At 41.8% G+C, this 16,084-nt stretch overlaps 1 protein-coding gene across 1 annotated transcript; it reads right to left on the reverse strand.

Moving 5' to 3' along the window:
* Positions 1-930: 930 nt before the first annotated feature.
* Positions 931-15,939, reverse strand: LOC119647485 (zinc finger protein 2 homolog). The gene is made up of 2 exons (XM_038048442.1): positions 15,562-15,939; positions 931-2,426 (listed from the first exon to the last, which is right to left on the reverse strand). Exons 1-2 carry the CDS (start codon positions 15,799-15,801, stop codon positions 969-971), a joined length of 1,698 nt encoding a protein of 565 aa, XP_037904370.1. The 5' UTR covers positions 15,802-15,939; the 3' UTR covers positions 931-968.
* Between the last annotated feature and the right edge of the window lie 145 nt (positions 15,940-16,084).

Below are 16,084 nucleotides of genomic sequence, written 5' to 3' on the forward strand. Positions count from 1 at the left end.
ACAACAAATCACCGAATGTGGATAGAATACCTGAGGAGCTGCTTAGAGCAAGGAGTGTGGGGATGGAGACCAGTTCATCATCAGATATTCTCAATGAAGTATATACTGGTTGGGAATATAACGTTGAAATCCAACAATTTTTTTTCTGACTTATATAAACATACGACAGTATCGATCCATCGATACTATAAAAAATATTGTCTGAATTAGAAGTTCCCTCGAAACAGACTAGAATTATAAGAAGGACACTGTCATTCTGGCGCTCAAATAAAGCTACAAAGTGAGTTAACTAGAGTTAAAGACTCCGGATTAAAGGAAGACGATGGGCTGGCCCCAACATTATTCAACATCGTTCTGGAGGATTATTATTATATATCAGAGGATATAAATAGTAAGCTACTTTACAAAATCGAATAGTTGGCCATGCGTATCACATAAATATCAGGCCACAATCGGAAGAGAGTGCGCCGGAGAGCAGAAATCAATGCTTTCGAACTTAAGCCTTCAGCAGAATCTCTGACTCAGAGAGAGAATGGACGGCAAATGTGACACAATAGTGAGGTGTACTTATTAAATGACGAACAAGAGGTCGTCCTGCATATTAAGATTCGAAAGCTCCAGTGAACAGGCCATGTAGGGCGTATGGACGACGGAAGGATTCTTAGGCGCCTACAAGCCGGAAGGTAAACAATCACCTCGTAAACCCCGAAACAGATAGGAGAACTCACGTGGACAATGCGGGTTACGCACTCTCGGTTTTTGAAATTGGATAAGGCACTTGCTCGACCGAGAAAAGGAGAGAAAAATACTGCAAAAGGCCAAGGACCAGAAGAAGTTGAAATTCAGAAAAAACTAAAGGACAACAACTATAACTACAGAATAATTATTTTTGAATTATGTGCCGCGAATATAGTTTTCGAAACGAAAAGATATTTTTTCAAATATATATTTAATTTTTTTTTACTAAACTACACCGTCTCAATCTCCATAATATACATTCCGTCAACTCTACCATCCTCTTCGATATTGTCTACAATCTCAATGTTATCATCTAGCTCTCCAGTTAATTGCTCATACTCCGTGCATTGCTGGCTCATATGATCTTCGAATTCCTTTAAGTAACTAAAGCGTTTGTTGCAATTCTGGCATTCATAATCGCCTTCCTTTTCACTTGGTGCTTCGTGGATTAGTAAATGCTTTTTTAATGCTTGTTGAGTTATCAGAACTCTGTTACATATTTCGCACTTGTGACGACTCGTCCCTGTATGAATGCGTATGTGATCGGACAGAGACGATTGCGTAGCCAGCCGTTTGTCACAGTATGTGCATTGGTAAGGACGTTCTCCGGTATGCGTGCGCTCATGAATTTCTAGGGAACTTTTTGTACCGAACGATCGGTTGCAACTTTCCACACTGCAATGGAATGGTTTTTTCTTTTCGTGGATATGGCGGATATGGGAATTTAGTTCGCCTGATGTCACGTAACGATTTCCACATAATTCGCAGATGTGGTTTTTAAGACCCAAGTGCGTACGCATGTGGACGTAGTGACCGTTGCGAGTTTGTAAGGCTTTTCCACAAATCGAACAAATGAACGTTTTCTGTTTATTATGGGTCAACATATGTTCTTTTAGTTCAGATGTTTGTTTGTACCTTTTCGGGCAAAGGTCGCAAGCGTATGGTCGTTCGCCTGTATGAATTCGGATGTGCCTAGTCAAGTCGTCAGCCCGAATGAATCCTTTACCACAAAATGGGCATACTTTCTTCTTTTGATCTGCTTGATGAATCTTTACATGTCGCTTCAGACTTTGTACTTTTGTAAATTTTGCATCACAAATTTCACAACGGTATCTCTTGTCGAGGGACTGATCTGTTTCGCTTGTATCATTGTCTTTTTTCTTTCGCTCAAATCTTTTACGTTTTTTCGTTTCTTCTTTGGAAATTGGTACAATATTTTCTTCGCCTTTGATTATTTCTATTTTAATTTGTTGCAATTTGGTATCACCAGAAACTATTTCCTCCTCCTCTTTTTCCTCGCCTGAATACGCTGCGATCCGGTCGTCCGACTCAGAGAGTTCTTCGTCCTTCATATGAAATATTTCTTGATTTATTTCATACTGGACCCCATCGAATTCAACACTCATTTCTTTTTCGTTGTAGTCACCCTCATTTTCCGGACAAATTTCAATGAAATCTGGTGCAATTGATATATCATCTTGCTGTTGGTCTTCAACGGACTTCATTTCTATAATGTCATTTCTCTGCTCTTTTTCTGATTCTGGTGCGGCATATTGATTCGAATGAAAGTGTAGACGATGCAGTAGATTCTCGGCTTTATGGCATTGCAAACGGAAGAAATATGCTCCGCTGATATTTTGAATGCAGTTGTTGCAAATTTGATGCGGGAGATTGTCTAATTCACTAACCTGAAAAAATAAAAGAATGAAAAGTTCAGTATTTTGAAGAGATCCTTCGTGATTTAACTACTAAACCAGTACATAGATATGTTTCGGATGGTAAAGTGGTTCGTCCATGCTATTAGTAAGGCGATGATACTGCAAAAGGCAAACGTGTAAAACAATACATCGTGGGAGGAATGTGATGCCCACATCGTAGTCATTGTTGAGGCTCTACAGCCTGTTTCAGGGCTTAGCTTTCAGAATACACTGCCTCCAAAAGACTCGATCCTTCGATCGCGGTCTCGAATACCTGAATCCCAGGGTTGATGCGGTATTTTCGTCTATTGAATTCGCCCAATGTTTCCTTGGTTATCACAGTTGACCTTTATCCTTCGAGCTTTTGCTTGAATACGGTTTTCCAACAGATTCTGGTTCTACTTGTACTTGATTTGCCAAAACTCCTCTTTCAAATGCATTCAATATATTCTCAAATGTTTCGCATCCAAAACATAACATTAGCTTTAACCTCTTATCCACAAATATTTCGTGGATTTCAATATTTAATTCCCAGCAATTCCCTTACACTTGTTTGTCCTTTTTGTTAAGACCTTGTAGCAAGAAATACCTCGCCAATTAGTGTTTTTATTTTGAGTGTTTGTTGAGTTGCTGATTAAAGGTTTGCCTGCAATCTAACGAACGCAGGATTTAGGATTACAGTTGCTTTTTAATGTTATTCCCTAAGAAAGGAGTTTTTTTTTTTTTTTTTGCGATGGCAACGGCAATGTTTCACACAATGAGGAGGACGAAAAGTCATCAAGGCTTCTCTAATTTATTTGAAAGGTAGTAGCAGTGTCCTGATAAATTTTCGGTTTTAACAAATTGGACCTACTGGTTTCCATGTAGTTTCTTTGCGAAGAGATAACCTACGCAATAGATGATTAGGAATTTATAACGAAACCGACTATGCGGAAGCAGATAAACACCTGAAAGAGTTCGGAGAAACTTCTGTACTTCTCAAAAGTAGCAAAAAACCATTGTCATTAAAGAAATAGTCAGATTTCATAACCCGCGACCTCGGTAGAAAATGTTGAATCCATTTTGATGTACCAAAGCTTGATTCACACCATCTATACAAAATATGATGCAAGAAATTCCATCATTATCATCATCAACGGCGCAACAACCGGTATCCGGTCTAGGCTTGCCTTAATGTGGAACTCCAGACATCCCGGTTTTGCGCCGAGGTCCACTAATTCGATATCCCTAAAGGCTGTCTGGCGTCCTGGCCTACTCCGTCTTAGGCAGGGTCTGCCTCGTCTTCTTTTTCTACCAGATTAATTAGATATTGCCCTTATAGACTTTCCGAGCTGGATCATCCTCATCCATACGGATTAACTGACCCGCCCACCGCCACCTATTAAGCCGGATTTTATCCACAACTTGACGGTCATGGTATCGCTCATAGATTTCGACGTTATGTAGGCTACGGAATCGTCCATCCTCATGTAGGGGGCCAAAAATTCTTCCACGGATTCTTCTTTCGAACGCGGCCAAGAGTTCGCAATTTTTCTTGCTAAGAACCCAAGTCTCCGATGAATACATGAGGACTGGCAACATCATTGTCTTGTACAGAAAGAGCTTTGACCCTATGGTGAGGCGTTTCGAGCGGAGCAGTTTTTTTAAGCTGAACTGGGCTCTGTTGACTGCTAACAACCGTGCGCGAATTTCATCGTCGTGGCTGTTATCGGTTGTAATTTTCGACCTTAGATAGGAGAAATTATCAATGGTCTCAAACTTGTAGTCTCTTATCTTTACACTTCTCGTTTGACCGGTGCAGTTTGATGTTGTTGGTTGGCTGGTTTTTGGTGCTGACGTTGCCACCATATATTTCATCTTGCCTTTATTGATGTGCAGGCCAAGATTTCGCGCTGCCTGCTCGGTCTGGATGAAGGCAGTTTGTACTTCTCGGGTCGTTCTTCCCATGATGCCGATATCGTCAGCATAGACCGGTAGTTCGGTGGACTTAAAGAGGATCGTGCCCCTCGGATTTACCTCAGCATCGCCAATCATTTTTTCTAGGGCCAGGTTAAAGGGGACGCATGATAGGACATATCCTTGTTTAAGGCCGTTGTTGATGTCGAATAGTCTCGAGAGTGTTGTTTGTTTTTTTATCTGGTCTCGCACATTGGTCAGGGTCACCCTAGTGATTCTTATTAATTTCGTCGGGATACCGAATTGTCATATGGCTGCGTACTGCGGACTGTTTCTTCTATACTTGGTGGTGGCAGTATTTGTCCGTCGTCTTCAGTTGGCGAGACCTCCAACTCGCCGATATTCTGGTTGTTGAGCAGTTCATCAAAATACTCAACCCATCGCTCCAATGTGCCCATTCTGTCGGAAATTAGACTTCCCTCTTTGTCTCGGCAGGCTTCATTCTTCTAACTTGTTGGTAAAACTCCATCGCCTGGTACGGTTGCTCCGTGTACTTTTCCAGTTGACAGACCTATTGGTTCTTCCAGGTTTCCTTTTCCGCCAGTGAAGTCGCTTCTCTACTCGCCGGAGTTCGTGATAAGTCTCCAGTCGTGCTCGCGTCCTTTGAGAATGCAGCATTATTCCGTTCCGTTGCTAACTAACATTCATCATCGAACGACCCGTTTCGACTCTTTTTGCGGCTGGGGCCAAGTATGTTTGCGCCCAATTAATGATAACGTTTTCAGGTGATTGTGACGATAATTTGTTGATGCTTCATATCCAGGACATCTGTTGTCTGTGGTTATTGCGGCAACCATTTCCCCCTTATAGGTTTTGCGGAGGGCTGTGCTGTGGATGACTTCAGTATTAACTCTCAGCTGACTATCAAAAGCGATTCTAGGTGGTTTTGTTATTCGGGCCCAGAGTACCATGCCCATTAGATAGTGATCTGAGTCTATATTGGTCCCCCTTTATGTTCTGACATTCATCAAGACCGAGAGGTGGCGGTGTTCGATTAACACGTGGTCAATTTGGTTGGAAGTGGAACCGTCTGAAGAGGCGTTTGCTTATGGACCCCTTTCCGCGCAAACCAGCTACTTCGGACAACTATTTCGTGTGACACTGCTAATTGAATAATTCTCAGTCCGTTATCATTTGTATTTTTATGTCAACTATGGGTGTCAACGTATTGCCTGAATACGAACTACGTCCCTATTTGGCTGTTAAAATCCCCAGGTATGATTTGGATATCACAGCGGACAGGCTTCGAGGGTTCGCTCAACTGCCTTTTAGAAGGTATCCTTCTCCGACCCTGTACTCTTCTCTGTAGGGGTGTGAATGTTGATGAGGCTTATATTTCTAAATTTGCCTCACAAACGTAGAGTGCATAGCCTTTAGTTTATATTTTCAACAACAGTAACAAGTTGTTTTCCATGTAGGATTGTCAGCCCTACCAAACCCCCAACCTGGAGGAGCAGTTGGTACAATTTATCTCGTTTTTAGGCGCGGGAAACTCGCCTTCATCCTTCTCCGTCTGGAACTTTTCGATAAAAAAGAGCTCCCAGCGGTCACCACTGGGAGGTGGAGACAGGGTTTGGTAATAGAGCTGTTAATGTTGGTTCAGCAGGCATTTCCCAGTTTTCTGCTCCATCGCCCTTTGACCGTGCTTGCCCTTGAAAGTTAGTCGAATGTCGTAGCTTAAAAAGTAGAAATTTAGATGTTGCTGACCCAGATATTTTTTATCACTCACCCACGCTTAGTGGTGAAACGCGCCTAAAAGTGATAAAAATATGTGGGTCAGCAACATTCGACTAATTTTCAAGGGTAAGCACGACTATCTTTCAAGGTGAACCGATTTGAAACAGGACATCAATTGCGGGAACCGGGTCCAGAAATCCTTCAAATAGAAGAGAAATCATCAACCTGCTGGTTTTCCCTCTTGATCATGCTGCATTGACAACATTACTTGCTGCGGATCATTTTGGAACAATACGCCGAGTTCAGATCTCTGCTTCTTTATTGACTTCAAGAAGGTTTTCGAAAGCGTCAAATGAACATTAATAAAATCAAGGTTTTTAGTCTGACGGGCCATTGTACTCTTCTTATCTGCATCGGGGATGGCCATCAATTTATCTATCTTTGTTCCTTATTGAAACGCATGTGTACGCTCATCATCAAAACGGATACATCGCAGCAAAGGAAGAAATATATGTAGGACATCTTTACGTAATAGGACTTCTAATTTCGATCTATTATTATGAGAAACTTCAGCGGCTAAAAGCATCAAATTCAGTGATGGCAAGTTTTTATTAAACTGTTCTTCTAATTGCATATAGATCAAAAGTCAGGAAGTTTCAAATCTTTAGCTCAATTCAAAGTATATCTATATAGTGTGGTGCAAAATGAGCTAATGTCATACGAAAATGAAAAAATCTCAATTGAAAAATTCTTTATTCATTTGACCAACCATTTTTGTTCTATTTTATTGAACTGCAATTCAGTAGTATGAAACAGGTCGGGAAACCAAAAGCTGGACACTTCAGGTATAAAAGGTTTTTTGTATTTCTTATATGAAAACATTTGAGTGAACAGTTGCCCTATTAGTACCTGACACGTAAGGTATATTCATATATTATTTTAGAATATCCACTTTTTCGCACTACCGACATTCAAAGTTTTAGAATTTGTACTGAAGCAACAACTTTGACCTATTATAACTCTGTTACTAATAGTGTGATCCACATTAAATTGGTAGAACCATGCTTTATATTATAGCCTATATTACTTCATTTCATGATTCTAGGATAAACTTAGGTGGGATTTCGCAGTCAATTACTAAAAATTATATAAACTTTACTTTAACAGATATCGGTGTGGAGGGTATTTTGGAGCGTAGGCGTTGGATAGTGGTAGTTTCGTGATTTTTTTTTCAGATTTTTCGGTTGGTTAGGTTCTAAGAATGTGTCCCTGAAAGAAATTGCCACTTTTCAGTCCCTGCCTTCACTCTTGTATGCATTGTCAGAAGACCAGCTTTGAAAAGTAATAATCGAGACCTTTCATTTGATACCCCACACGACTGTGGCGGCACATTGGATTCGCGAACCTAAGCAACAATATGAATTCGCCTCCACCGTTGCTTCAATGGACGCAGAAACAGCTGACGGACTGACATGAGACTGGGGCGAAAATGTCAAGAATGACAGTTTTGGTCAACAGAGTCTAGAAGGAGAGGAGTCACGTCCGCCGATCGGAGAGGAGCATAAAGAAAAGAAATTTTATATTAACTGATTGAACGGATTTAAATTTAAATATATTTCTATGATATTGTTATTAACATGAATTTGTTTAAATAAAAGACTTCAAAGTGGTGACCCCAACGTGATTTCATTTTAGCGGACATCAGCATCCCCATATTAAGCGCAGACTTCCTGTGTCACTATGGTCTGCTGGTTGACTTGCAGAACAGGACACTAATAGACCCCACAACCTCGTTACAGACATCAGGGAAGATTTCTACCTGCCGAGATGACACTCTTTCGATAATTTTCGAGGACGTGGCCGACCATTGCATTCGCGCACTCCTCCGAAAGTTTCGCTGCATCACTACGGAAAGTGGTTTCTCCAAGCCGGTGAAGCACGATGTGCAGCACCATATCAATACCACCGGCTCTCCAATCTTCTCAAAGGTGTGTTCTGTCTTTCACCCAAAAAACTTGTTGTTGCGAAGAGGAAGTTTGAAAATTTGATGAAACAGTTTATGCAGACCATCAAACAGTTGTTGGTCCTCTTCGCTACATATGGCCCCTAAGCCAAACGTCGAATGGTCGCCATGCAGAAATTATAGGCGTCTGGATGCTCAGACAGTTCCAGACCGATATCCCATACCACTTATCCATGATTTCGGGCACTCACTTACGAATTGCCGTGTTTTTACGACTTTGGATCTAGCCAAGATGTACCACAAAATCCCTGTAGCTCCCGAAGACATTCCGAAGACGGCTATTTGCACATCTTTCGGACTCTTCGAGGTCACTAGGATGACTTTCGGCTTGTGCAACTCTGCGCAGACTTTCCAGAGGCTCATCCACTCTGTTTTATGAAGCTTAAACTTCAGTTTCGTATATATGGATGATATTTTGGTCGTTGCCGCTTCCGAATTTGAGCACTTAGAGCATCACGAGCGCATTTTTCAACGTCTCTTTGGGGCCGGACTTGTCTTAAACGTTGAAAAATGCAAATTTCTACAGAAACAGGTGAAATTTCTCGGCCACTTAGTTACCCCTGACGGTATCCAACCTGACCCAGACAATGTTGAGACGAATAAGATATTTCCATTACCAACCATGTTCGGCATGTTAAATTTCTATCGTCGTTTCTTGCGCAGGGCCGTTCATCATCAAGCGATCCTGAACGCCTACTTGCCTGGGTCCAAAACTAAAGACTCCCGCGAGGTTGCGTGGTTTGCTGAGGCCGTCCATGCATTTGAGACAGTCAAACAACAGCTTATTGAGGCAGCACTGCTGGTATTTGCTCAGCCAGATGCTCCCCTAGCTGTGTTCGTCAATGCCTCAGATACTGCGGTCGGCACCGCTCTGCACCAACGGGTGAACTAAATCGTCGGCAGATACCACGCTTCCTCTGAGATTTTACCTAAGTGCAGCACGTGACATCTTGCAATATCGGATGTCGCTCTGATAATGGCTATTAGTTTTTTCGGAATGCTTCTCCTTTGTAGAGTACGTCAGATACACTCCCTGTTCACGCCATCCAAAGCTTTTTCGAAATCGGTGGAGAACTCCACATACTGTTCCAAAATGATCCGTAGGGTGTTGATGTAGTCAATACAAGAGGATCCGGAGCGGAAACCAGGTGCATTGTGGGTCAAGTTTTCGAAATGTTCTTTGATGCTTTCCAGGATTATTTTAGTTATTATTTTTGTGACGACTTGGAGCACGCCAGTACCCCTCCAATTGTCAGACTCAGGTTTGGAATTTTAATGAGCATCCCCTTCGTCCATTCTCTGGGAAAAACGCGGAAGGTGAGGACAAGCTGGTAACTTTTCACTTAGCGGCGGTTCTCATATTAGACTGCACTTATGTCTACAAACATAAGAGTTAGTCAAATTAACCTCCTAGCTACTGGCGACGAGGCTGGCGAAGTCGCAGGAGAGTCCTTATATATTTCTGGTTCTGGATACCACAGATTTTGTTAAAATGTGTTTTCATTTTAACAAAATCTGTGGTATTGGATGAGTCAAGGGGACTAGGATCTACTTCGCTGGAAGATCCTGGAGACCGAGGGCCTGCGTTCTGATGTCAAAATTATTAGAGGCAACCATGCTGAGATAATTCTGCTCCCAGGACCTTGTTGCGATCAACTTACATTACTAGGTTAATGGTAAGAGGAGAAACGTCATAGTTGCCTCTGCTTACTTATCCTATGATTCTTTGTGTCCTCCGCCGACGCAAGAACTAAGGGATCTGATAGTGTATGCAGAATCAAGTTAACTTGAACTCTTAATAGATTGTGATGTGAACGCTCAGCATATTTGGGGGGGCAGTAGCAAATGCAATCTTAGAGGTTGAAGCTGTTTGACTTTATTACTTAGAATTTAGTCTACAGGCGAACAGTTTGTAATACAAAGACGGAATGCTGGGAAAACGAATTGTGAGTTTACTCTTTGGTTTCAAAAATAGAGGACGCAACTCTGAAAGGCGAGTAGGCGATGGGGGTGTTCGTGGAGTGGAGTTACTTAGTATATTTTGCCTCCGATCAGCAAAATAGCTCTTCCTCGGTCGAGCGACAGCTGGATCATAAAAGCGGTCCATGTTGAACTTAGAGAATTGTAGCTCTCCAATCCTGCAAGAAGTGGGGGACTCAAGTGAATGTAAGCGACCATCAGATGGTTATCCCTTTCGAGGCCGATGTCAGCGCCTCTCCTGTTACGCACATCCAGGAGGCAACTGTTAAATCTACTGCTGATCGGAAAGTGGTCGATCTGATTGCTCTCGTACGGTGTTGCTCAGTTAAAACCTAACGAACTTTTTGGCAGACTCTGTATTTGAACAATATGCCACCAATGACGAAGCGGTGGAAACTGCAGACAATCAAAAACAACCCGGCACCAGACTCGCGTCTGCTACCACTTGACATTACAGAGTACAAAAACACATTACTGTAAGAGAGAGGACAGTACTCTCCAGAGTCCCACCATCTTACTTCGCTCAAGCCCAGGATATCTAGGTTATATCGTTGGAATTCCCGTTCGTTGGAAAAGACGAGCATTCTGAAAACCCCCGCTATCGTTACTTAGTTACTTAGTATATTTATATGTCTACAATTGCGTGCGTTCGTCAAGCACATTATATTGCTTTGTAAATTTTCATTATTAAAGTGATTGAGCAGTAAGAAGTAAAATTCCTTTTGCATATTATCTGACTTATAACCGTAAAGAGGTAGGCTTTTACCTAGGCTTTATTTAAGTGCTAAAGTTTTTTTTCTGCTTGTTCAAGAAAAATGATAATTTCTAGTAGGTGTTTATTTAGGTTGGCCACCAGACGGTTTATATCAATGGGTGCTAGGTGACAGCTCATCAGTACAGGGCTGTTCTTACCTTCAGTAGCTACCAGATGTGCACTTTCATTTAATTTGATGTCACTCCTTGCCGGGCACCACATTATGACTACTTCTTGGCAGTTCATGTATTTGATGTTGTTGTAGTGAGCGACTCTTTGCCCAGGATCCGGCACACGTGTAAGGAGTCCGTAATTATGATCACGCTTGGAGTTCTGGTGATAATTTTGTGATTTGGTTTAACTTGTGTTACCCCACCGTTTCAGCATGATCATTGACCACTGCAATGCTTACATCGCCTCCTCTGACACAGGCATCAGTGGCATATATTTCAAAGTTTCTGGATTTGTGATTGCATGTGGTGGCATTGATCTCGTTTGCTAACGCAGTTTTTGGAATGTTTCTGCCTGTCCCCTGAGTTATAATTACTTGCAGGGTATGTGGAGGGCTTGATTTTCTGTCAGCCTTCAGGTCAAAAAGGTGAGAGAAACGTTTGTAAGTTGCAGAGAGGCCATTTTTAGCATCTGCACTCTTTTGGACATTCCGAAAGACATGAGGTCGATTTGCATGAAGCCTTACTAGCGCCTTAGTTGCTAAAATCGTTATTCTGAGATGGGGCGGTCGTTCATTTGCCAGAGCAAAGGTGGACAGGTGAGAAGCAGTTTTGGTAAGCCCTAGGCATCTTGTTAGGATTGTGGCCGCTATTGAGGTGATTTTGTTATTTAGGTATTTGGGTGCTATTACAGATGTGGTAGCGGCTAGCAGCTTTTTTAGCCTTAGGTTTTTGCATTTGTTAATGAGGGCTACTGCTTGGGCTTTAATGGAGGCTTCAGTTTCCGAAATTGTTTTGCCAGTGGCTAATATGAAAAAAATCGTCAGCATATTGGTAGATTTCTATGTTGCGGTCGACTGGTTTATGAAGGGAGGCCGTGCAAATGTTGAATAATGTGGGGCTCAAGACACATCCTTGGGGTATACCATTGCTAATTTCCACCTTCGCATCACCCAGGATTAGTTTCCTGTTAGCCAGGAACCTTGAGACCAGATAATGATTGCGGCTGGTATTTTATGTAAGATCATTTTAGATTTAAGGCTTTTTAGATCTACGCTTTCATATGCTTTGGATACATCAAGAACTACCGCTTGCGCAAGAGGTTTGTTTGGTTTGGCTATAGAGATTGAGAGAAGGATGTCGTTTAGACATGTCACAGTGGATAATCTGCTCTGATAGGCATGGCTGTTGGGAGGGAGAATTTTGTGCTCTTGAATGAATGAATGGTTTAGTCTATTTGATGTGTTGAGGATTTTGGCGAAAACATTAATCAGGGATATGGGTCTGAAGTTTTTAAAGTCTAACAGGTCTTTGTTTATTTTGGGTATGGGAACTATCTTAATAACAGACCACTCCTGTGGAGGGTTTAGATTTAGCGAAGTCTCGTTAATGAAGGTTAACAGAGCAGATTTGACCGATGCCACTGCCACTGGATGGTCGTTGCCTGGTGCGGAGTTCTTTTTCCGTTTGTTGAGGACCAGAGCGAATTCCTCAGGAGTAAAATTTTGTTGCAGCGATGGTGACAGTAAGTGGGATGTGAAATTATTTGGAGTTGGGTTGTTGTAGCTTGAGCTTAGAAAGTCTAGGTATTTCTGATCATTTTCAGAGTCCCAACTCTGGTTGTTGGTTTCTTCCTCTTGAAAATTTTTAAAATTGTTTATGCTTTTCCAGAATACCTTAGTGTCTTTTTAAACATTGAGTTCTTCCCAAATCTCGTCCCAGGCTTTTTTCTTAGCCGCCATCAACGCTTGTAACCATTTCTTGTTTGCAACTGAGAAGGACGTGAAGTTGCTATGATGGCATTATTGTGGTAGGCTCTCAGAGCTTGCTTTTTCTCTATAAATAGTGTTTTCAGATCACTGTTCCACCATGCTTTGTGGAAGGAGCCCTTGCGGATTTTGAATGTCGACTCTTCAATTTTACTTTGGATTTCCGACGTCAGACCGTTCAAATTCTTCGTGGGAAGGATGGACTGCAAGGCAGTTTTTAGATTTAAGAGGCCTATTTTGCATGTCTGTTGAATTACAATGGTGCTACTGTGAATGACTATTGGTTTATGCCTGCTTTTAGAAATCGGTTGTACCAGTGCGTTCCAGGACCAGGATATAGTATTGGAATTAGTGAGAGTGACACCTGGGGCAGATGCTCTTGTTTTGCCATTTGTTACCTGGTCCACAAAGGTTAACGAACCGTTGTTGAGTGGTCTGAAGTCTGATCTGCATATTGTGTTTGAGAGATGTCTCCTTTTACTATTCCCGATGGAATCCCCGAGTATAAATGACCTGACATTTAGGTCGCCCGTTATTATTGTGTTTGGGGTATTGCTCAGAAATTGAAATAGCTTGTCCAGTTCTACTTTGAAAGTAGTCGTAGTTGTATGTGGTGGGCATTTATATGGAGGTAATGGTGATGTTTGTGGTAAGGTTCAGGGTCTTAGCGATAATGATGTCCATCTCGGTATCATAGGATATTGGCCTAGCATTTATGCCCTTGCGAAACGCAAGCGCAACTTCACCATAGCCTCTTTGAATTTGTACATAAGGTTGAAACCTTTTAGGGAACAAGAATGAAGGGACCAGTTAAAAGTGAAAATTTCCTGTAGGGATAGTATGTCATAGCCGTGAGTATTAGCAAAGTGTTCAATGTCAGACTTATTGTTAGCTAGACTTTGAATATTACATTGTAGGATGTTGACCATTTGCAATTTCTACGAATGTTAAGTCGCTCCTGATGTTGAGTTTGTCAGTCTGTTTCTCGATGTTTTGTGTGTCTTCTGCCAAAGATGGATCTTGTATCTTTGAAGAGATGCTGTTCATGAGTTTAAGGATTTGCGACAATACTTTCTGATACTCAGATACAACCGTGTACGTTGGGTGTTCGAAAAAAGGATGGTTTGGCGTAGGTGGTTCTTGGCAGTCGACTTTGGGAAAGGATGTTCTGGTGTTCGGGCGTGGATTTGATTTGACAGCAGAACTGAATTTTTTACTCCCCCTGATAGTTCTGTTGAACTCATCTTGAGGATTGTTCGTCCTTGCTCTTTTCTCCAGCGGAGGGAAGGCAACGTCACAGTCAATATCGCGGTTCAGTGAGTCATAATAATCTTTAGCTTCTTTGGTAGCTTCCCTCATGGAGATGTTTTTTATTGCTGCCGTCTTGATGATCATAGGTTCGACCCAGATGGTGCAATTCCTGTCTCTGGCGTTATGGTCTGACTTAACACATAGAGCACATTTTTTTCACAATAGTTGCCATCACACTGATCTTTAGGACCACTGTATTTTAGGCATCTACTCAATTTTGCTTAACAGTTCGTGGGAATGTGGCCTAATCTACCACAAACAAAACATTGCCTCGGTCTGTTCAAGTAATGGTTACCTCTACCCTCACGCTACCGATGGAGATGTGGTTGGCGATCTCAAACCCAACGAAGGTTAGTTTGACTGTTCGAGATGGAAGGAAGACATCTTTGTTCTTTGAAATTCAGCCTTTGCACTTTCGCCATGTCCTGTAGTATTTCATCTTCTGAGAAATCCGTGGGGATACCTTTAATAATCCCAAATCTATGGGTATCCCTCAAAGAAATGTATGCTTTTAGCCCTAATGTGACCAAGCGATTGTCGGATGCCAAGTTGTTCGCGCAGGACGCTGATTTACAATAAATTTTTATCCTCGTAGGCCCATCTTCCTTGACGGTAATTACCTGGTCTTTGAGGTTAAGATGCCTCGTAAGTTTATGGAAATTGAGGGGTTTGAAAGCCTCAATTCTTTCTGCCCGTTAATTTTGTCTATGTATGTCGTGGGGTTGCTTCCCTCCACACATACTGTGTACGCTTTACATTGAGCGTTCTCGCTGTACTTGTACACTGGGGTTGTTTGCTCCATAGGAACTATATTTTGGTTTTCCATTGGAGAAAAGGTTTTACTTAGGTCCTAAGACTGGGTAATCTAAGGGAAAGTTTTGAGTTGAGTCGTGGCTGGTAGAATTCTAGAAACCTTTTGCTGTTTAATCGTGGGAGGCTTGATTGGGGATCTTGACAGGCTCCTCGAAGCCTTTCTCTCTTTCCTGGTTAGGACATAGCCACCGATTTCTGTTGGGCTTTTGAACTGTGGCCCGACAGGTGCCTGAGGAGATGTTGGCATTTGGGAGACGAAACGGTCGAAATTTATTTTCCCCTTGTCCCTAACCTCCATGGCCTAGGCAGAAATGCCTGTTTACAAGGGAAAACACACCCCAAAGAATACGGAAACAGATTTCTACTTACAAGGATTGATTGGATGTAGGAGCAGAAATAAAACTTAAACACTCACCCTGCAGCCTCAACGCAATAGATTAAGTAAAACGTCAGGAAGTCTTCATACTTTTCAGTGCCTTAGATGGCCAGCAATGGAAATTGCTTGAACCGGATGGGAGTTTTCCGTAAGATGCAACGAGTGCCTACAGAGTCTACAAGGGTCTGTTGTTGTTTAGTTTTTGAGGTTATCTGTGTTGTGTTTGCAGCCACTCACTCCAAATATCAACAAAAATAAATCATAGACGCAAGCTTGTACTGTAGTTTTTCCACTTACTTCCAAATTCGTCGATTCGGCCAGCATATCAATCAGTTTCAATATTTTCCCATCGAAATTGAAGTTCATTGCGCCAATTTCAAAATCCTTAAGCAAATTGTTTGTGTCTGGAGCGTCACGCAAGCAAGTTCTGCAAATTTTCTGGAAATTCACATCCTTCTCAGTCAAAAGGTGGCCGTCAGCCAGTCGTTTCGCGAGTAAATCTTCATATAACTTAATATCACTAAGTGAGTTCCACATATTTGTCTAGGCACTGGTAAAAACGCGACTAAAATATGTTGGAATCCGCTCCGGGGTGGAATTCCTTGATTTTCACTTTGACTTTTCTTGTTTATCCGTTGACAGTTGTCGAACTGTCAAGAAGGCGAGCAGGGCAGAATTAAGTAAGCGTGGAATGTGACGGAAAGTTTAGTTTTTGATTAAATTTCGAGAGAAATTGAAGGAAATTGAGGAGCAATCCAAATTTATTGTTACTCTAATATAGTTTTCGATATTTATTCTACTATTCAAGCGATTGTAAGTT

The sequence above is a fragment of the Hermetia illucens genome, chromosome 2 (assembly GCF_905115235.1).
Source record: "Hermetia illucens chromosome 2, iHerIll2.2.curated.20191125, whole genome shotgun sequence".
In the NCBI taxonomy this organism is placed as follows: Eukaryota; Metazoa; Arthropoda; class Insecta; order Diptera; family Stratiomyidae; genus Hermetia; species Hermetia illucens.

Coding starts and splice junctions, on each gene's coding strand:
- LOC119647485 (XM_038048442.1), bottom strand. CDS start 15,801: ATGTGGAACTCACTTAGTGATATTAAGTTATATGAAGATTTACTCGCG. Junction 2,427..15,561: donor CCGAATCGACGAATTTGGAA/GTAAGTGGAAAA, acceptor TTATTTTTTCAG/GTTAGTGAATTAGACAATCT.